Consider the following 22940-nt stretch of genomic DNA (forward strand, 5'->3'; position numbering starts at 1 on the left):
TACATTTTGATTTTTATTGAAATACAAAAAGTGCAAACTGTGAAATATAAGATTGGTGTAGATTAGAAGGACATAAACAATATGAACTGTGAAAACCCCAGCCCTGCATCTGATGAACATCAACAGAAAAGGCAGGGAACACCAGCAACAAAAGCAAAGCCAAAAATTTTGCACAGGAGCCCCCGTGCACAAGAGGAAACAGGGACCAAACTGGCCCTCAGCTCTCTCTCAAATTAGCAAACATGGCAACAAGGCATCCAGATGGCCTCAGCCCCCCCTGCACCACCCAAAAGCACTGGTGTCAGTACACAGCTTGGGCCAGGGAGCAGAGAGTGGTCAGAGGCCATTAAGACAGCAGGAGGTTCAGCAGAGGGGAACGGTCCAGGTGCTAAAAAGCAGAGGGTCAAAGTAGGACAGATTCCCCCACAGGAAGAAATGGCTAATAGCCAACCTGAAAGACGAGCCAGGGAAGAGACCCTTGGGCAGCTCTACAGCAAGGAGAAAATCCATAAAGACCAGCACCTTAATCAGATCCTGCCTCCACCTGTACCTGGCAGAGAAACCCAGTCCAGCCAGCGCGCTGCCCGTGTGAGGGGGCTGACCAGGTGAGGAGGGGACTTAAGCCCCTGGGCACCCCCCCAGCACAGACTGCAGGCCGGCCCCAGCACCTTCCTTGCTTATGTCCCAGGAGGGATATTTCAGTACAAGGCATTCAGGAGAGCAGACTGCAGAAGCAAAAGCAACCCAGGGCCCCCAGCAGCTCCAGCATGAGGAACAGCAGGGGAAAGGGGATATTTACACTGGGTCCTTTCCAGAATTTGCAAGCGCTTTCCCACCATGAGCAGTAGCAGCTTCCTGAACACCCTTCAAATCTGCTCCCTGCAGGCACTGAACTGGAGCGGGCTTTTATCCCTGCCTGCAGGGGATGCACCAGTCTCTATTTTGCTAAAAAAGGAAACAGTATTTCAAGAATTCACTAAAAAAAGAAAATTTTTTTTTAAAAAAAGCACCCACTGAAGTCCAGCCAGAACTTGGACACTTGCAGCAACCCCTGCTCTCCCCCCGAAGAGAAGCTGAGCCTCCCCAGCACCACTCCTCTCGCCACCAGGCAGGGAACGGCCCTTGCTGCTCCGCAGGGCTGGAACGTGCCACCCTCCCCAGGGAGCCAGGGCTGTGCACAGGGACAAGACCTCATGCCCCGCGTACAGGCACTTCCCCTTCCAAGCTGCCAACCTGGGACTTGTTCGTCCCAGGAGAAGTTACCTGGGTTTGCCTTCACTCTATTGGGATGTCAGCGAGGCCAGTGTCACCTGCAGGCACAGGCAGAGCACCAAGTCCCCCCCATTCTGAAGCCTGCACAGAGCCCTGGGCTCCCTCAGCAGCCACGCTCCTCCCAGGCTGTCCAGAGCACCTTGCCTCAAACACCGGGGCAAGTACACCTCTTCCCACACTGTCCACTCCAGGAGGTTACTCCTCCACAGCACATCAACTCTGCTCACTTACTCTGGCAGAGATCACAGGTGGATTAGGAGCCGAGTCTCTCTACCTCCAAAACATTTATTTGCTTACTGCTGTGACTCATTGAGGCTGAAACAATTCATATTCTGGCCAACCAGGGAAGACTCCTGCCCTTGGAAGAGGGAGACTAAGCAGACTTGTAGACTACATGGGGCAAAGTCCTCCAGTATCTAGAAGGGATCAGACCCAGCCCCTCCTAGAACATCTCTTGCTCCAGCTTTAGCAATGCTCGGTTTCTTGCCCACTGTTCCCACCCACACGTTGGTGTGCCTCCTCTGAGCCACCTGGCTGGACCTGCGCTGCACCGCAGCACTGCCTGTGTTCACTCCCATCTGCATTCCACAGCTTAGCAAAAGTAGCAGTTTCCATAATTCCTGCAACAGATGTCACGTATTTTGATTACAACTGGGACACCAACCTTTGGTCAGCGTTTAAAGAGAGGCTAATATATTATGAAAAAGTGAATTCTATTTAGCATCCAGTAGCTTTTAAAAAACTAGTTCTGCTTGGTCCAAAAAATTTGTCCCTGTGGCCAGATGCGGCAGTGAGGACCAGCCCAGGCATGCAGAGCACAAGATACAAAGATATATAATAACCCAGCAGTGAAGTAAGGCTAGCAGCTCCCTACTAACACTCTGTCAGGCCCAGGCCAGAAGGAGGCATCTCTTTTAGCTCAGGTAACGGGAATGCTGCAACCCAAACCCAACAGTGCTGCCCTAACAGTACTGCAGCTGCTTTGGGAAGGCAACAGGCCCACCCTGCTCTGAGCCTGCCTGGCCAATAACCCCATCTCTCCAGCCGTGCCCAGGCCATACAGGATGCATCTGACCTGGCTTCTATGGTAGGATGGAAGGTAGGTATGAACCGAGGAGGAGACGGGGCAAAGGCCCTTGGCATGGAATAGCTGTTCTTTCACAGCTTTGGCACGTGAGTGCTCAGCACCTGGGCAGAAATTTGTAATCCAGGCATGGTGCACTCCAGGGTGAGGGCTAGCCCCAATCTCTAGACCTTCCCTCAGGGCCATGCTCTCTGTTACATTGTGCTGGGGAAAGTTCTGCTCAAAAAGTCAACTAGCCAAGGCAGCCTGTGCCAGTCAGCACATGTATACGAGCCTGACAGAGGAGAAGAGGCCTCATGCTGCTGCCACGGGGAAAGACAGTGATCCTCGGTGTTCGGCAGGTCCGTGCCACCAGGGCACTCACTTCCTGCCATTCCACTGTCAAAGGGCCCCAGCCAGCCCCCCACCACAGCCAGGTCTGGCATGAACCTCCCCAGCCAGGCTGGAAATGCTGCTGGACGGACAAATGCGCCTGAACTGGGTAATTACGGGAGGCACCTCACCCGCTGCACCCCAGCAAACACTGAATACAATCTGGAGTGGGTGAACCCAGAGGGGTTTGGGCTAAATTCAGCTTCCTTGTATTGGAGTCTGACAGGTAACACAGCCCATGTGCTGTGAGCCTGTCCTTCACTTGCCTGCCCAATGCACGGGGTCTGCAGTGGTGTTTGCAAGTGCAGGACATGCTGCTACCTGAAGCACAGGGCTGCCTGGCTCCCTTCCCTGCTTCAGGTGCCTCTGGGGAAAGGCAGGATGCATGTTCAGTGCTGAGAGGTGGCACTGGCAGCAAAAACATCTCTGCCGCAAAACCCAGTAAGCCTGCCCAAGCCCAGACAGCCCAGCTGAGGCAAGGGGGGTGAGCTGGGGCTATTGGGAGCTTAAACGAGAAAGATCTTTGCTGAGGAAGGGACCAGGAGGGCAGAAAAACTGCATGTGAGGGAAGGAGGAAAAGGAAGGCAGGTCATCTGATAGGGGAGCAGGCTGGTGATGAGCCCTGGAGGAACTGCGCAGACTGGCAGGTGGGTTAGGACTCCACTCCCAGCAGCTGGGAGACCAGCTCCCCTCCCCATCTGGAGCAGAAGGTCTCCTGCTCACTTACTTACACACCTTCTCCACCATCTCCACAGCCCTCACTCTGCTCATCACCCAGAGGATCAATGGTCCCTTTGCACTGGAGACTGCTTGGTCACAGCTCCAAGACAAGGTGGGAAAGAAGGTGGGAAGGTGGGCACAGTGTGCTGGTGTGGGCTGGCTGGGGTTCAGGCCTCCACATCCTCAAAGAGCTCCTTCTGGTGGTCCAGCAGGAACTTGGTAAAAGTATTGATGGGGTTGATGGCTTTTAAGGTGATGGCTACATCTTTGGCCCACAGCAGATTTGGGCCAAACACAACTGCCAGGTTGGTGTTTGTCATCTTGTTTCTGTCACTGTGAGCAGAGACCTATGTGGGAAGGAAAGAGACCATTGTGAATCCTACAGTACAACAGCGCAGCTGCCCCCTATCCTCCCCAAAACCAGAGTTGAGAGACTCCCAAGGGCAAATCGGAGGAAAGAAGCTGAAAGCCCAGTGCCAGAAGACATCTGAGGGAAACACAAATGACATCCAGCATTCAGGAGATGAGAAGCAATATCTTGCCATTTGCCAGCCACTATGGTTTAACCACCAGGCAATATCATAACAATAGGACTGAGAGCACCCTCAGCCAGTATCTCTACATTCCTGATCAGCACTTAAAACAAAATGTTCCCCCCTTGTTTTAGAATAGACTTGCAGTGGCTTCTCTGGCAGCAGAAAGTTCTGTAGAACAGATCTGAGACCTGTCTTCTAGTCCAACCTACTTGGATATTTTGCAGCTCCCTGCGGAACTTTCAGCCTCCCTGGTACAGACCACATGGGCTTAATGCCCGTCTGCACCTCTCAGCATTATGAGAAGCAACTGCTTAGGCTAGTTCATCATGATCATTCTTGATCTCTGTATAACGAGAACATAAGGTAAAGAAAGGCCATTTCCTGGCTTGAGACCCATTTCCTCTCAAAGAAGAAGGAGGAGCAGGGAGACAAAAAGCTGACGCAAGGCACTGGCAACTGAACTAGAATACAACTGCCCACCTTTGGAGCAGCTCACCTGCACCAGAAAGGCTGTCAGTAAATGGAGCACTTGGTAGTTTTCTTCTGGCAGAGTCTGGAGTGCTTTGCGAACAACATTCACACGATTCACCTCCTCCACGCCTTAAAATCAAGAGAGACAGGACAAGCAGGTCCATGAGGAATCCTCAGCACCCACCCTGATGAAATCCCTGTTTGCAGTCACAGGGTATCCCATGCAGGACTGTCCCCTCAGAAGGTATTTTTGCCCTTGGCCAGCGCAACATTCAGGGAGCAACACACTCTTGTTACAACTCACTCTGGAAGCTGACAACGTGGCTGTAGAGGTCGAAAGTGAGGAGGGGCTCAGGTAGCTCCCTCAAGAAGGTCTTGAGAATCACAGCAGGGAGGTGGACATCTTCATACTGCTGGAAATCCACAGGCACACCTGAGAAAGTACACAGAGCAGAGACAGTGCTCACTGGCCAAAGCAGGACCTCCTCCAGACAAAGAATGGGACATGGTGGTCAGAGCCCAGAAAAAGGGAAGCAGTATTTTAAAGAAGAACACAGAGAGGGTACTGAAGCACCATATCTAGCCGAGTGGAAAAATGTGTCCCAGAAGTATATGCAAAGAACTGCTGAATCTAGCATGACATCATTAGAAGTCATCACATGAAACAGGCAACCAAATTTCTTCCTGGTTATCTCCAGTCCCTCCAGTATAACCAGGCTAAGATGGTATCTCCTTCTCTGCGAAACAGGTAAGTTTTCAGAAAGAAAAAGCGCAGCAAGAGGAATTTAAGTGGGAAGGAATATGAGTCTCCCTTGCAACTCAAGTCATACCCTGATGAGGCCTCACCTAGAGGCATAGCAGAGAAGGACAGGAGGCATGATGGACTAGTTCCAACCCAGTTCCAGTGGGACAGTAGCAGTTCAGAAATGAGAGGGGCTCTGCTGAGTTTGGGCACTTACCCATGTTGTATTTTTGCTGGACTTCCCTGACAACCTGTGTATTTGCTGATCTCCGGAAAATCCCCTCTGTAGAAAGAGCTGTGAAGTGAGAACAGGTGGAGAAAAAAGATCAGCCACATTAGAGTCTCTAAAAATGCTGGTCTTAACACTCAGAAATCCATGCTGTGAGGCATTCAGACAGATGTCAGCAAGACCCTTTTTTAGAGTACGATTCTTTCTGCTTCTGCCACGAGGCAAAGGATACAAGGAGTATTTTGCTACTTATACAAGTGGGAGTATGGACGACTGGAAGAAAGAGGTCTCCTAAGCCTCGCACTATCTCTCTTGAAGTCTAACTCACCTAGCTCAGGCCTTTACACATTCAAGACTGCTGTTCTTCTTTATCTTACCACACTCTGGATGGGAACTTGGGTGCAGGATAGGCCACTGACATGGAATTAAGAGGGGCTGCAGCTTCCCCTGAACACTTACCATGCTCCTGCAAATGAGCAATGGTGTCTCTGACCACCAGAGGAACAGGAGACTGATCAGGACTCTTCTCCCTGAGACTGCGGGAAGAGACAAAAGGTTACAAACACCTGGTCCTCTCTGTCCTGCATGCAGCCTCTCAGACTTGAAGCTGCCCACACAACTTCTACCACACAGGATCTTGCCATCCCAGTCCCTGCTTCAGTGATTATTCCAGCCTTCTCTCCTCTTCACCCATCGTGCTATATCATTCACTGGAGTAAGTATGAGCTCATTATTACACCACAGGAATATTTCTCTATCTTCTATAAAAATCATAGCCTGTAGATGCCAGGGCAAACGGGTTCCCAGAAGGCAAGGCTGCTAGTTGTGAATCAGGTGAAAAGGGTTAAGCTTCCTTTTTCCTTCCCTATAGGAGCAAGGCCAGAAAGAAACTGACACATGAAAGAAATACATACGGGATAAGTTTAGCCGCCCCACTCCTGTAATGGAATATATTAATATTTCAACCCAGTGGCTGTCAGGAAAGACCCAGTGATGCCAAGGTGTTTGCTGCCACTCTTGCATTCAATTGTCTCTACCACTTGATCGCGTGGAGCTGCTCACTCCCCTCAGGCCACTAACAAGCTCAGGCACAGAGCACCATAGGGTTATGTTTGGGAATGCTGTGTTAAAGCTGGGGAATGTGTTCCCAGATTGCTTCAGAGGATCTGTCTGGCCACACAGTACTGGCTCCTCCTCATTCTCTGGGGAGGCAAAATCACACTCAAAGTTAAAAATACCTTCAACACTTAGCCAGTATCACCAGCCCTTGCCAGTGTCTGCATTTCCCTATGTCACCATGCAGGAATAGGGGGTGGGATCAGTACAAAGGTGAACAGAAGTGCTTTTAAAATAGAACTTATGATACGGAAAAAAATGAAGAAACAGATCTGCAGCACTGCTCAATCAAACTAGCATAGCCCTACACACACCTCCAGCCTCCTACAGACTTCCTTCACTTAAAGGAAGTTTCTAGTGGCACAAAGCCATCCCCATGGCCCTTATTTTGCTCCTCCCTAAGTGACCCTTAGCTGCCGAAACAATCTCATCCTAACTTAGATACAATCTAGCCAGGGAATCAGAGTGTGGAACGGAATTGAGTCTGTCAGGATCTGGACATGAGCACAGGGCTCCTCAGAAGAATGACTAAAGTTTTGTCAGAAGTTCAAACTGCGAGAAATTCTACAGCCACTTTTGTTATAAATACAATGACCTCATATCAAGTAAGTCAGGGCAAAAGCAACACAATCCAGAGATACTCACTGCTGGAGTGAGACTCCAAACTGCTGGTTCGGCAGCGGTGGGCGTGGGGGTGTTGGCTTCTGGGGCACTTGTGAAGGTTTCTGCAGGGATCTCAGATATTCATCGTATCTGCGGCAAAACACAAACTAGTAAAAAGTGACACCACCTCCTAGAAAGAGCATGAACCCAGCACTACATGTGACCCACTGCACACACACTGGTAACAGCTCCAGCCTAGCATGGTGGATTCCACTTAGGCAAAAACAGGCAGCTCTGAAGCACATGGGCAACAAGAACAAACATCTGGCTGCCACAAAGAAAGCAAGGAGAAAGGAATATCTGCCTGGAATCAGGAGCTAGAGTAGCTGAGGATGACAGGCAGCATGGGCAGGAGGCCAGGATAGCACTGCTTCTGATGAGACAGTTGCAGGTGTCTGTGAGGAACAGGGAATCAACCTGGTAGGACCGAGATTGTGGCAACTTTGGGAAGCCCCAAAGACAAGCTGAACTGTGCATAGTGAGCAAAGCAGGTGCCCAGATGCAGCAGATGTGCAGCACGAGCTCCAAGCCAGTGTTAAGGTCAGCAGCTTGGAGAAAGCCCCTGAGGGGTCAGTGGGAGAGGCGGGACTTGTGCTCCACTGGAGGAGGATTTTTAAGTCAAGGACAGAACTGAGAACTGGGGCCATGGACACACAGGAAGGAGGACGGAGAGAAACAATGGTCTTTTAGGTAATTTGTCACCACTGTCTCCAAAAACACTGCCTGAGTGGAACAAGCTCTTCCCCCGCTTGCCATTCCTCCAGAAAAGTCCCTTCTCACACAACCCTATGCAGCATTCTCACTTCAGGACTTGACTTGGAATCCCCAACTGTTCCAGCTTCACATACTCCTCCAGCTCACTAAGGAAGTTCACATAAAAAATCTTCCTTCCAAACTTAAAGCTGAAAAACAAGAGCAAAGTAGGTATGTGAGGAATCAGGAAATCCAGTATCAGAACAGACTTCTTAAAGGCAAGGAGAGCAGGGCTCTGCAAGAGACATCAGTGAGGCAAAGGGGCAGGTATTCCTGAGCAGCAATGTTGCCCACACAGCTCTCTAAATCCATATATTTTTCCAGGAGATGCTGAGACTTTCCAAGTCACATCAGAAGCCCTAGCAGGCATAAACCACTGGATTTCTTCTTCCTAAGTTCAGTGGTAGGCTGAAGAAAGTCTTGTTTTCTATTATTTTACAGAGTTAGGATTTCAGCATCAACACAGTGAATTAAATATAATTTGGACCGACGCTCTCATTTCCTTTTCCATTATTGGCAGAGCTCACAACATTTCACTTCTACTTGGCTGGATAAAAAGGGAGCAGCACAGAGCTGCAAACTCTGTTGGTTCCCAAAGCAGTATTTCTTGTGTCTGAATATTTCTGAGCTCAGAAACAGGAGGAGATAGCACAGGTGAGAGACTCCAGGGTAGGCTCAGCAGCCTGGGCTCATCTTGTGCCCCACGGATAATGCCCCATTATCCCCTTGCAGTGTGAGGATGCAGGTGAGCCTCATACGGTGCTCCCTACCTGATCAGAGGCTTAAAGAGAATCAGCAGGGTCTTGATGAACATGGTTGGGTGTACAATATACAAGGCTTTGATGTTCTTCTTGTACCTGCCAAGAGAAGCTAAGTAAGGATGAGCTGCACTTTAAGCAGAGGAACCAACCTACCAACGTTTCCACAAGATTAAGGCACCCTAGGTGCTCCATTCCTTTTGCACAGAGGCTCGCCACTCCCCAGCACCCATGGCCTCTGCTCTCCCATGCTTCATAGCTGTGTCAGGCCATTCAGCAGCCTAAAGGCATGCGCTGCTGTATGCCAGGATCCACCGAGAAGCAGTGAACAGCCCCACCAGAAAGCAACAATTATACCACAAGGCTGACACATTTGTACTGGGTCCTGGTTTTGCTGCTTGCCGCGTGGCCTAAAGGATGTAACTACAGAAGGAGCTGTTTATCCCATGGTTCAGCCTGCATTAAACAAACAACAACACACCTCCATAAGCAGTAGAAATAAATTATAATAAATTATGATCACCAAACTACATAGGGCACCTTGGGAAGATCTTCTATGTTAGGCTACATAACAGTATGTTATATCCCTGCTTGCTCTAGTCTTACTCACTTGCGATCAAACTCCCTGTATGCATCCCGCAGCCAGCTCAGGGATGGCTTGTTCTCGCTGGTCAGGCCATGGTGCAGGTACACCAGTGTGTAATCACTCTCCACGTACTGGTCCAGTGTGAATTTCAGGTACCTGAGAAGAGACAGCTGCTGAACTCGCTACATTCTCTGCCACAGGGAGGCTCTTCCTCCCTTTGGGACTCATTTTTGTGTGCCGTAACAGAGGATTTGCACCCCCAGCAATGGAGGTAGGCACTTTGGGAAGACACGTCCAGCTAAAGAAACTACTGCAGACAGATCTGACCCCAGCAATCCAGCACCTGGGAATTATGTCAGGCTTAAGTAGTGAACAGCAGCCTCTTAAGACACTACTCACCCCAGCAGTTTCACATGATCAAGTTGATGACTTGGGGGCATCCGGCAGGCACTGAACAAAATTACTTTCCTTCCATATTTGTCATCACCTGCAGATGAAATGCCAGAGATTACAGGGAGTTTAAGGACAACACTGTGGTCTTGGAAGTAAGGGGTAAACAGAGAATGGGAAACCACCATAACAAGGCAGAAGTCTGGATTGCCACAGCTGCCAGCAAAGCTCAACCTGATTTTCAGGAGAGTTACCACAGGCCCAGTATGGAAGCAGAAACCTGAACACCAAGGGCCTGGCAAGCCAACAATGCAAATGAAGAACAAAGTCCATGCTCCAGCCTTGAAAGAAGAGGAAGGGTTGGAAGCCAGGATGCCTTGGGACACATAGGGATGGAGGCCTCAGGTACTGAGCAGAGGGCTCAGAGCATTAATCCTGCAACGCTGCCCCGGGCACTGCTCCCGCTGCACATCTGCCCAGGGAGGCACAGGGAAAACTGCCCCTCACAGGCACAACAACAACCACATCCTGCACGCTGTCCCAGACTAACTGCTCGTGGTCTGCTGCATTTATTTCTTGCTTCACCTGAAGCTTAGTCCTGCACACGGAACAAAGCCATTTCATACCCTGGAAATCAAGAAATTCCTAGAAACAGGGCAGTCCCAGCCACATCCCAGAGATGAGAGGCAAGCATCATCATAAGCCTTTTCTACAGATGGACCAAGTAGGGCTGCTGGATTCTCCAGGGGAATTGCAAGACAAGGTGTTCGCTGCTTCCTAGATTTTCCACCCACAGAGATATTTTTCCAACCTGAACTGGAAGGAGCTGCGAAGTGTGGCACAACAAAGCATTCTGTGTAAAATCCAAGCAGAAAACGGTCCCCATCACATTGGAGCCAAATAACCCATAAAGCACCCTCATCTTGGGGAGGACACTCTCAGCCACCACTTGAGGCTTCAGAGACAACAAGCCAAGTTTTCCCAAAAGCAAGTCTTCATTCATCAGTGGACTTCTGCCAGCAGAGATCTCAGCCCCATCAAAAAACCCAAGCAGATGGGCATGGACAAGCTTAGCAGACATGCTAGGGGAACTGAGAGATTTAGGTAAGAACCAGGTCACGAATGTTTTGAACATACAGAGTTTGGGGTAAACTCTGGTTCTCTCCCAGGCACAACACCCATTCCATTTCCATAAGGACAACTTGCTTTTTAGCACCAGTGGAGATGAAAAGGTTCCCTTAATGTGGCAGGTTAAAGTCTTCCCTTCTTTCTTGCTGTTCACCCTGCTCCAAGAGCTATGTTTTCTTGTCAAACAGAACAAGCATGGAGCAGTGGAAGGGGCTTCTGAGGTTATACTCAGCAACACCCTACTTCCTCCCCTACGGCACGACCATCTCACACAGACCACAGCACAAAAAAGCAGCAAGGATCGCCACTTACACAGGACAGCCCTGCAATACATCATTTCTCTTGAAATATATCCTTTTCTCCACACTGACTCACAATACTCTGAGCATGCAGCCATTTTCTCACCTTTGCATGGGCTCTGGCCCTTAACCACTGCTTAGTTACACTTGCGAAGCAGCAACTGAAATCTCAAAACTGAACCCTGGAACAGCAAAACTGAGGTTTTCCTCTTAGTAAGAGATGACCACTTGGTACTGCAAATGGCAGCCAGAGAACTCACATACACCAGCCATGACATTAAGATGCCATCAACCCTCTTTTACCCCCATCCTGGCCAGAAGAACAGATTCTCTTGCTACTTTTTCATTTATACTTTTCCCTTGCAAATCCCATTTTCAAGTCACTCACCAGACAACATGAGAGGCAGAATTTACTGATGCACTCAAGCCAGAACCTCTCCAAAAGCTAGGAACACTGAGGCAGCACTAGGTACAGACCAGGAAAGGCTGGCAGAGGCCATCACATTGACAAACACATGCAGAGGTAAGGGGCAAGTAGGGAGGACGCATGACCCAGAATGCAGGACTAGGAGCGACTGATGCAAGGCTCATCTGGACCAACCAGATACAGTCACAGCCAGGCCACAAGACCAACATCACATTGCATATCCCACGGTAGCCCACTCTCTGCCTAGCCCAGAGTTTCTCAGTAGCTTGCTATGAGCTTTAGGGCTGAGCCTAATGCACATAAGCTGTCTGTAAAACAAAGGTGCAGGCTACAAAGTCCTGGGCAGGGAATATGGCATACAGCGATTCTTCCCAGTGGTCTTGAGCCACTCATATGTCTCCACCTGGAAGACAAAGGGTCCTGCCTGCACAGAGCAGCAAGAAGACAATAGTATCTGAGAATCTGCTGAGTTTTGTAGTGATGAAAGAGAATGGTCAGAAAGATTACAGATCTTTGCAGATCATAGCTCTGTGCTGAAGTCAGAAGAGGTGCTATCTTCAGTTAACTGAGGCGCTGCATTTCACACCAGAGCAGATGGTCTGAGGGCCAGAAGCAGATTGCAAGCTTGATTCAAGGCAGGCCTTGGTTGTGAAGAACCACAGCACAACACCATGTTCACGTGATGTTGTGGGTGGCCACACTCAGCTCAGACTCCTGGGCGCTGATTTCCAGAACTGACAAGTCACAAACCACATAGCTGAAACACCTTCCTCTGGAATGACATGAAAGCCCATGGCAGGGCCTATGCAAAGTCTAGAATCTCATTCCTTACATAGCCTTGGTGAAAAGATATGAGAAAAAACGGACAATCTGTGACACTGCCAAAGGGGAGATGGCATGTTTCCCCTGGATAATTGCCAGGGCCAAATACACCAAAGGATAATCTATAGTCCCCTGGATGACTGAAAAAAGAGTGGCCCATTTTGCTTTCCAAATTAGAATGAATTTATGCAGGAGACCTACACAGGAACCAGCATGCCCATTACTGAGTTCTGGGTTTCATCCCGGTTTCATCACAGTGAGTTCAGCCTGTCAACACAGATACTTTCAAAACAACCAACTGCCAATCTTGTTTCCATCTGACATACATCAGATCAGTCTGGTTCCTACAATATAACAAAATTCAAAATTCAGCATCAAATCTGAACAATCAGTTGTTTCAATTTATAAACAAGAATCTAAAGCCCATTCCATGCGTTCCTGGCTGTTGGAGGAAACTGCCTGCAGGTGGCCTCTCTGCCTCCAACCAACCAGATTCTTATCGTGTTTGATCTTTTCCAGATGCTCCATCCCTTGTACTGTTTGCAATATTAATCTTAAGTATCTAGGTTTTCACCCCTTCTTTGCAATTGCAAATAGATAAAGTTTCCGTTGGACACAACTATAGACCATGAAGCAATCAGCTTCTCAGGCTGTCTCCTACCTCTCCCAGATGAGGAATGCTCAATAGTTAACAAACCAACAAAGCAGCAATTATGTACCATCAGTACTCGCAGAGCATCCCAAAGATGTGCATACCTTTGTAAGTTCATACATTAAAAAATATTATCAATCTACACTGGAATTAAACTACCTCCCTATGGGATGCAATTCAGATATAATTGTTTTTAACAGAGAGCAAGACAGTAGCCAATATGCAAAGCTGCTCCAGTCAAGACATCTAAAGAGATTTTAACTTGTATCATTGATGGAACATGCTAATTCTCCTGAACATTGTTATGGTGCTTTTAAGGCCCAAACTCGTTTTTTCCTCTCACCAAAGAGCAGCATTTCCAGTGCACTTCTGAGACAAGAGGCAATGAAGACCATTGCTGTGGTTCCAAGCCATCAGTGCAGGACCGTACTTCTAAAAGGGCTGAAGTTTAAATACTTATGCTAATGTTTCAGACTGAAACCTGCAGCAATACAAACATATTAGAACATAAATTCATATCAAGGCTGCAGCACTGTCCTGAGACAGGACTCTCTATTAAATGAATCTGTACAGCCAACATGGAAAATACATTCTTGACCTAGGTATTTCTCCTGAAATGTATCTGTTAGCCTTGATGCCATGACTGGAGGCTGTCACACTACTACCGGCAACATAACTACAGTCCAGGGACCCTGCTCATTCCTAGCTTCATCGGGTACTCTTGGCTGAGGGTCCACCTCAATGAAAGATTCAAATGGGAATATCCTGGTACTTTGATACTGAGAAAATGCAGATGGATAAAACCAGCAAAGTTAACAGAGTTCAGGGTCAAGGAGAGAACAACACTACATAATTCTGGAACATTAATACACAAGTTTCACAAAATTTAGGATGTTTATCAGAGCTACTGTTAGTAAAAAACTTCTGTAATGGAATTTCAGGTTCCTGCCAAGCTTATGACACAGCCGGGCAGTGTTTAGTTAGATTTTAGTTGCCTGTTGAATTCCAAAGTGGATTTAGCCTCTCAGGAAAAGAAGGTAAGGAGCTCAAAGTATTTTAATATATCTTCCATCTAGACATTCCCAATATCCAAACACTGCCAGAATCATAAATGCTCACCAAGTGAGTACAGCTCTAACTGATATAAAATATACCAGACGGTCAGATTAAAGAATGCAAAATGGGAGAATGCGTGAAAACATGGCAAATGGGGGAAGAAGAGCCCACGTAATGAAGCAGTGAGGATCAGCATTTCCATGGAGTGTGAGAAGGTCTTGGCCTGCTGTTCAGAAACAGCAGAAAGAATTTCACACCAAAAGAAGTTTTCATCTACATTGAGACGTGTGAAAGACCGGCAGTCAAATTCTGAAGGCTTAGGACTGAAGTCCAGAGAGCATTAACAAATGCTCAGCAAGTACAGAGTGGTCTAGCACAACTTTGGGCTAGAATGAGGAACAAGTTACCAATACACGTCATCTCTGCAGCCAAACGGAGAAGAAATAGATAACGGCTGCCTTCAGCTGGAGAATACAGCTTAAGCGCCAGCTGCTTAGCACGTGAGCCCAGCAGCAGATCATATGGAGGAACAGGAAGCAACCCTAGGATGAACTTCCAAAGCACACATGACAACAAGGTACACCTGAGTTCAAACTGAACTGGTCCAAGCAGGCCACCACCATCACAGAGGAGGAACAGGATTTACACTGACACCCAAGAGCCCCAAAGTGCCCAAAGTAGAGGCCATACGCCAAATTTGGCTCAGATGAATCTGCTGTGCCTGAGGCAGAGGTGCAGCCCTCAGACAATGATTTCGTGCAGCTTTCGGACTCCTGAGAAGTTGCCAGTGCAGCCTAAGGCTGAGCAAAGTTTGGGCTCCCCTGAGACAGTCCAGCTACAGGCCACAGTCATGCTAAAGGAATACCACGATCTACAGTACCAAATGGTAGTGCCACAAAAAAAAAATCTACCTACCTGGATGGGCCCCATCAAGTGCACCCTGGTCTGGAGGAACAGAAACAAAGTTATAGCGAGCCAAGCTTTGCACCCTTTCCCAGAAAGTGATCTTGAGTATATAAAGTCTCAGAGCCTGGCCAGATTGCTGCTGGGACGCATTTAGTTGCTGTCTTGTAGCAGTCAAGCTCCTTCTACTTCACCTTTCCCCCATGCTCCTCTCCAAAGTGATCTGACCTAACGATTAGAGGCAGCAACAGCAACCCATGATTCCCAAATCTCTTTCTTGAATTTACAACTAATCCTGTATAATCAGAGTCAAATTTCTGGCCCTTACTGTTCCACTTCCCCCCCCTACCACCAAAATGGCAACTGCCATACTGCTACTTTTAAAAGGGTTAAACACAACCAATTCTGAATGTCAAGGTCCTTTGAACAACTTCAGAAGCATATAGAGAATGGCATCACACTGTTAGAATAACACACCTGACAGACTACTTTGCAAGAAGCTAAATTTCACTAATAAGCTGAAAATTAGGTCAATTCATAACCCCAATATACCCATAGCTTAAAAAAAATACTAGACTCTGAATAAAAAAAAGAAACTTCCAGTTAGAAAAAATGAAAAAAGGTTTCTCTGGGCAGGGAGGGGTCTACAAAGGCATTTATTGCCACACCCAGCCCCTTTCCATCACTCCCACAGCTATATATTCAACAGACGCACATGGGCCTATCACAACAGGAGCCCAAGCAGAGCAGGGCTTTAGGAAGAAACTCTCCCTTCCCTTAGTTTCCCTTAGAAACTCTCCATTCCCTTGGTCTTGCATGTCAAAATACGGTGCACAAGCTGGGCTGGCTTCGGATGGACCCAATCCTACAGAAGCAACTCATTATTCCGTATCATACAAATACTTTTATTGGGAAAAAAAAAAAAAGTCAAAGCCAGAAGTTACATCCAAAAGCAGCAGAAATGCAGGCACCCTGTATTAATGGAGCCAATAATAATGTACCATACTGGAAGGGAAAAGGACCCTTGTTATTAGAGGTCTTTGCTGAGCCCATTGGCCACCAAAGACACATTGTGACATACTTTCAACACAAGTTTGGTCTGCAACTTCTACCTTTGCCTGCAGCTACAGGTGCTCCGAGACTGATTTACCTCCCCATGTCAATCACTGACAGCAGCAGCAAATCATCAGCACTAGTTACAACTTTGGCATCTGCAGCCAACAGCCAGCCACAAAGCTTTTCAGGTAGGTTTGGTACCAGGTTCACCATTAAAAAAAGATCCACTGTTGAAACTGCAGTTTCAGCCTCATAACACGCAAGAAGGTGCATCCCCGTCTCTCCACCTTGCTTTCCCACTTCACTCACAGGTCCTGAGCACACCAGCACCCGCTGTCTCCGGGACGGGCAGCCCTGCAGGTTGTGTGAGACAGCAGATTTCCCACAAAAACTTGCAGAAACGTGCTCTGAGCTTCAGCAAAGCTTTGGAGTCACTGGGCAGTGACTACATAGCTGAAGTAAATAGCGACAGCAACTCTCCTGATTACTGCTACACCAATCTCCAGCCTACACAGCAGCAGACAATTCATATGGCAACCATATGCCAAGCCCCAGCTTTCTTATCCCAAAAGGAAGAAAACCGGTTATTGTGTAAAATGGGAATGCTGATGCACCTCATAGCTATAGGTCTGCTATGACCACAAAGGCAAGACCAGACTGGGCAGAAGAACGAGGAAAGAGCACATTGCCGGAGAGCTGACAAGAGCCCCACTCTTCCCACACAGCCCCAGGTTTCCAGCAGGCACTGCCGCCTCCAGACACCTCCCTCAGACTGTTAGCAACTATCTGCCGTATTCCTGCAGTACAGCCTCTGCTGAAATTCAAGGCTAAGGTTATATCACCCTAGTCTGCCTCAACCCCAAAGGAGATGGAAGCAGCATCTTCACCAATAAGAATTAGCAAGATGATATAGAAACTCTTAAACATAACAGACATTTGGGATAGTTCCTCAGCAGCCTTCAACCAGAAGCCTGCATTTCCTCTGAACACTATGTGATGCGAGCAAGGAAAAAACCCACATTTTGCTGAAGTGGTTTGTGCAGTGAAATCGAGCCACCTCTGCTCCAGCTTCTAGCCACATGTAAAGACAAATTTCTCCGCTATAATACTCAGAAAAAGAGGAACCCATAGTCAAGAAGAGCACAACTGCATAGAGACCTCTCCAGAAACTGCATAAAACACTCCAGAAACACACACCTTAAGGTAGGTCTGAAAGGACAGGCAGAGTATCATCTCTTCAGAAAAGCAACGAATCCCAGAGCCAAAAGATGGTTTCCCAAAACTAAAATATCCTGATTTGTAACAATGCCACAGTACTCCCTCATCCAGGTGGCCTGGATGCCTTTTGCTGCCGTCATCCTGCGGCACACCGCTGCTTGAGACAGCAGTGACATGTCTGCTCCGTCCCCATGGACAGCCTCTGCCAGGAAGGTCCCAGTCCCCAGAAGAGATAGGAGCACAGGGCACAAAGGAGAGTCTCCAGGAAACTGCTGCGCTATTTTAAGGTGAAAAACAAAACCAAAAACCTTATTGTTCTAGCAAATTCTGCAAAATGTTTTCCAATATTATTTTCCCTCTTCAGGCCAGATAGCCAGGATATTTAAATGCAGCCTTGAACTGAATCAGAAATTAAGGTCAGCTAGAAAATGAGTGCACTTTTTGTCATTAAAACTAGGCTTGTAATAATGCATCCAGCCCCAAAGAAGCAAATACTTTTCTGACCACACAGGATAACCCTGGGATCATGGAGTTCAGCCCAAGGCTGGGAACCAGCATTCTGCTTTTGTCTCAAAATAGCATCATCATCCCAGAATATATTTCAGGGAAGGCAGGAACAGTTACCCATCTGCTTTCTGCTCTGAAGTGCAGAACAGGGAAGGACACAGAAGAGAAAGCTCATGTATCAGCAGAATGGGTAAAACTAATCTTGATCTGCTGCCATTTGCTAATATTTGCACAGAACTAGGGTGGAGCTACATCGTTTCAGGCTCAGCATGGCCACTTCATTGCACCTGGAGGTGCTGACAAGCACAACTTCTCAGTACAGCCAGATCCAAATAGTTTCATATTAATCCTCCTGTGAGATTGTGTTTCTCCAGACTACTTCTAATAGGATTTTTCCAGATTTTCCCAGATTGTTTGCCTCCAACAACAGCCCAGAGAACATTACTCTGTCTGATTCTCCAAACAGTTAACGTTATTAATTATTGACCAAGAAAACTGAACAAATATCTTCACCCCAGAGCCCAGATTACAACTCGGGCCCCTTTCATCAACTTCATAAATCCTGCTTCCAGGACACAAGACACCAGCAAGCCTCAAAACTATGGGGCAGCAAATCCCCTTTGGAGCTGTGCTACTTGCTCTTCTAACGCCAAGAAGAGCACCCCGGGCTTTCAGATAAACCAGATACTGGTGAAAACAGGCCAGGAGCAGCCAACAAAAGCTTCTCTGAGCTGCTTCTGCACTATATGGAGACATGACAGGGACAGAGTGCTCACTGGAAACATAAATTTAAACCACGACAGGGAAGGATGCAGGCACAATTCCCAGACAGCCATTACCATCCCAGAATCCTTTCAGGAAGTTAGATAGTTCTTCATTTGCTATCCTAAACAACGTGTCAAATGCCTGCATTCCAACAGCCACTGAGACACACCTCCACTGGAGTGACACTGCATTCAGAGAGCTTGGGAAAAAATAATATAATGTTACTCCAGAACAGAAACCCTGCAGACAGACTGGTGCTTACGTCAGAAGCAGCACACCAAGTATATCCTTGGTTTGGGCTGACATTCCAGCCTTATCAATGTCTCTGATCTAATCTCTCTGCTAAGCACTTTGTCTGAAGTGAGTAACAGTAGCATTTAACTCACCAGCTCCCAGAGCCCAGAAACACCAGTTACCTCTGCGATTCGCATTCCAAATATTCTAGCTATTATCACTGAAATGGTAGAGTCCACACGTCTATCCCTTCCCAGCTTCGGCAGTAGGGAGACAGGGTGCAGACATCTATAAATCCCAGTCCTGAAACTCCAGCCCCATGGGAAAGAAGGTTAATAACACATTTGCAAATGAAAGTGCTTGTGGCAAACCTACAACACGTAATGGCCCAAATGCTAAACACCTGGCCTGTCAATCCAAACAGCCAAAGGCACACAGGAGACAAAGTTTTGAGTTTGCCATTATCATTTTGTTCCCCAAAAGATGTAACATGAGAGGTTAGGAGAAAGAAAGCTCATTCTAGAAGACGACCCAGAAAATAACGACTTCAGGACAACTCTTACCAAGGTAAGTGCCTAAGAATCTTCCCTCTGTGGTCAAACCCTGCTGCAGAACAAGCCTGAATCAGGAGGACTCCAGCTGGTGCCTCTGCTTCACAGCAAATTCACATGTTGGGCAGGGACCGAGGCACAGAGAAATGACAATAGGAGGGGTAGGAGGTGGCTACAGGTAATCAAGGAGGAAGTGTGAATCAAGTCACAACAGGTTGAAGAGGTGCCTTTTTTCTTTTAAACAAGGAACACAAAACAAACTGGGATTACCCTTCCCTCAGACTTACCACAGCAACCTAAAAATGGCCCCTAAAATTCGTTCCGTTGGAGGTCCCATCAGTAAATCACCAAGGGTTAGTGTAATTAAAGTAATATGAATAAGACAACTACACAGAGAAAATCCAAATGCTTGTGACCCTGAATGATCAGGTCTTTCCCTGCAGTGGGCCATGGGCCTATTCCCCCTGTTTCAGATTTCTGTAAATGCTCTTTCTGGGCAGGATGACAAGCTCCGGCCATTCACATGTAAGAGAGCTGCCAGACCTACTGTGGATTGCTCAGTCAGCCAAGGACTTTGCAGCTGTACTGCATAACTAGGTAATTTCTGTGGCATTATCATGCAAAAACCACATCTTGCGCTCAGGATATAGTCAAGGGCTACATCTAAAACAATTCAGCAAAAGCAACCAAGTGCTGCAAATAATATAATCAAGACAGCAAGAGCCAAGAAAAAATTCAAGTTTAACTGAGTTCAACAGAAAATATTGCAAACATGCAAGACATTTGGTGCTCCTTCTCTTTATGATGCCAGCTGTCATTGCCACTTGGGACTGGCATAAAGCAGATGCCCCTACAGCCCCATTAGAAAGACGCTTCCGCAGTCCAGCTGCAAAGACATCAAAAGAGAAAACAGAAAGTCCACTACCTGCTACTTCCACGATGTGGTGCCTGGCAATATCATAGTAGGGATCATCCCACTGCAGGTGAGTGACGGGCTCAGGGGAGCCTTTGGAGTCCTCTGCACAAAACACAAGGAACAAGCAATTAGAAGAAGGGATCTGCAACACCTTGGTGAGGGGTACAACAGCAAGAGAGGATAAGAAAAGAACGGCTCTTCAACACAGGAGGGACTAATGTATGCACCTGTCCACCTCAGAAACCCACCTTTGAAATTCTGAGCGGGCAAGAGCAACAACGGCTTCAGAAGAGACCAGTCAATCCTATGAGGCCCATATGTGTCCCTCAGTCCCTCAGACCATCCATAGTCTCAAAAATGACTGTTCAAATGTGTCATGAACATTCACAAGGACCAAAACCTAAGTGCCAAGGGCACCATCATGGCTTTTTAGAGCAGGAGGATCTTAACATCATCCCTTGATGGACGGCCATCCTATATGCCCTTGAGCTAATTTCCCTGATGTCTTTGGGCAGCAGTCCACAGCACAGGATTCCAGCATAACAACTCAGATCTCCAGCCTCACTTCCCACATGGAAGTTCGAGACCCTTCCACTCAGGAAGGCGAAACTATCCTGCTAGAGACCGTAATGGAAGACACTCAAGGACTTATAGCATGTCTGTAGTGTCAGCGCCAAAGTGCAGCCAGCCACAGGACTGAGAAGAGTATACTTACATCAGCTGGCTCTGAGCTTTTTAGTGCTGTTCAATGGCAGGGCTAATTCTCTTGGGTGTGGTGCAAGATTAATGTATCTGTAAAGCTTTCAAATGGAGCTGGGGCTCTCCGTATAAGTAGATATGACCACAATGCTGCAGGACAAACACTTCCTTTCTGGCCAAAACCCAGACCCCAAACAAACAGGATACTTACCTGATCTGGGAAAAGCTGGGGCTTCATCTGCCGGCCAGTTCTTATCATCTATGGAGGCCAGTTTGAGCTGGCTGAGGGACTGGTTGGTATCATCCAAGTTCAGGTCATCCTGAAGCTCTGAGAGTGGGTCTGTAGCCATGGTCCCCAGATAACGCAGTGTATTTTGCAGCGCGCAGAATGAGGACTGCAGAGATCGCTACATGAGACACAGAGATCACAAGTTTACCTCCCCATAGAGGCTCTTCCTCTTCTCACCAATTTTCTCCCAGTCCTCCCTTATCTTTACTTATCCAGAGATTTGACTTCCCCTCCCCCTTAATACAGGCAGGAACTCCTCCTCCTCCTCCAAGCCAGCAGCACCAACATATGTCAGACGTATGTCAGATTCTTTCATGCCGATGGCTATCAAAAGGCCATCAGGAGCCTGTACCAACCCTCTGAGCGAGTCTCTTGCTTGACCACAGCTCTGTTCAGAGCAGCTTCTCTCCTGAAACAGGGGCAGCTGCAAGACGCTGAGGAAGGCGACAGGCTACACCAGCCCCTGCCTGATGCACTCACAGTACCAGCTCTGAGCTCCCCCTCCCTCCCAAGGGCTGGCGCAAAGCCCAGCTGTTTCCACAGTTGGCCCAGTGCTGGAAGCTTTCCCAGGAATCACGCCCCCTTCTCCCCATAAGGGAAGGCCAGAGCTCTCGGCAACACTGAAGTGGGTGCTTCAGTGTGCTGGGATCTGAACACAGAAGTGAACAGCTTCATAAACAGGATTCTGTAGGCTGAGCTAGTAAGACAGGGAGAACAACACACACACAACCCTCATCTTTCAGCATCACCCAACAAACGCTTTCTCCTACATGACAGCAAGCAGCAAGGAATCATCTGTTTAACTTAAAGCCACATTGTTAGAATGAGTATTTTTCACCAAGCATGCAATAACACTCAGGAGATCAAGGAACTAAGAGGGTCCAAGAAACAGCCTGCTCAGTGTGTTTGCCATCGCTTGCAAATATTTCTCTCAGCTCGAGTAGAAGATATGTCAAACCCAGGACTGATCTAGCACAGCATCCAGTACCTCTTAAGGGTACCAGTTCTTAGGGATGACCCCTAAGAAACAGCAGTATCCTCCAATGCCAGCGTTCTGGAAATAAGCAAGGAAACACTGGAAAGGACAAGTAGCTAGATCTAGATTGCTCACACAGACCACAGGCAGCAAGCCAAGAGGAACTGTAGCAAAACAAAATGACACTTTGCATCAGCAACACTCTCTGTAAGGCTGTCTCTCAGACAGGCTTGTGCTTATTTTGCATTACGAGGAGAGCAAAGAGTTCAAAGATGATCTGAGGAGGCACAAAGCCTTTCTGAAGAAAGATTATATTCACAGTAAAGTGATTTCCTTTAGCAGAATGGAGGAGGGCAACGATGCTCTGCATCTTCCATTCCAAGAGCATGAATGTGTGTATTTATCCAGAGAAGGTGATGAAACAGTTACTTAGAAGTGAGCACAAAGGACAAAAACTGTGAGAGACTGAGCACTGAAAGTCATCACGTCCATGCTCAAGGCAACACTCGTGACCAAGCTCAGGGATGGATTTTGAGAGTACAGGAAACTGGATATTCAGTGTTTGCCCCCTCTCTCTGGATCATTCCTTGCTTTTTACTTCCTGACCTCCCTTATCTGCTGCTTGCCAGTTTACAACCAGTTTTCACCTCTCTGGGGCTCCCAAAGTGCTAGGAGCTATTGCTAAACAAATGAAATAAGTTTCCCAAAATATGAAAGAGCAAGACAGATGTGGGCAGCAGATCATCCAGA

At 47.7% G+C, this 22940-nt stretch overlaps 2 protein-coding genes across 2 annotated transcripts in view; one reads left to right on the forward strand and one right to left on the reverse strand.

Moving 5' to 3' along the window:
* ARHGAP1 (Rho GTPase activating protein 1) overlaps positions 1-22940 on the reverse strand; it is a 26448-nt gene continuing 3508 nt past the window's right edge. Inside the window, exons 2-13 of the mRNA XM_065636379.1 lie at positions 21137-21332; positions 20236-20328; positions 9702-9789; positions 9327-9458; positions 8729-8815; positions 8009-8107; positions 7188-7295; positions 5886-5962; positions 5415-5492; positions 4760-4888; positions 4481-4584; positions 1-3795 (exon numbers count right to left, since the gene is read on the reverse strand). Coding sequence (XP_065492451.1) covers positions 3616-3795; positions 4481-4584; positions 4760-4888; positions 5415-5492; positions 5886-5962; positions 7188-7295; positions 8009-8107; positions 8729-8815; positions 9327-9458; positions 9702-9789; positions 20236-20328; positions 21137-21275 — 1314 coding nt within the window. The 5' untranslated portion in view covers positions 21276-21332 and the 3' untranslated portion in view covers positions 1-3615. The remainder of the gene's footprint in view (positions 3796-4480; positions 4585-4759; positions 4889-5414; positions 5493-5885; positions 5963-7187; positions 7296-8008; positions 8108-8728; positions 8816-9326; positions 9459-9701; positions 9790-20235; positions 20329-21136; positions 21333-22940) is intronic.
* Positions 22550-22940, forward strand: part of ZNF408 (zinc finger protein 408) — a 9237-nt gene continuing 8846 nt past the window's right edge. The window contains exon 1 of the mRNA XM_065636875.1: positions 22550-22647. Within this exon, the coding sequence (XP_065492947.1) occupies positions 22550-22647 (98 nt within the window). The remainder of the gene's footprint in view (positions 22648-22940) is intronic.

The sequence above is a fragment of the Caloenas nicobarica genome, chromosome 5 (assembly GCF_036013445.1).
Source record: "Caloenas nicobarica isolate bCalNic1 chromosome 5, bCalNic1.hap1, whole genome shotgun sequence".
NCBI lineage: Eukaryota > Metazoa > Chordata > Aves > Columbiformes > Columbidae > Caloenas > Caloenas nicobarica.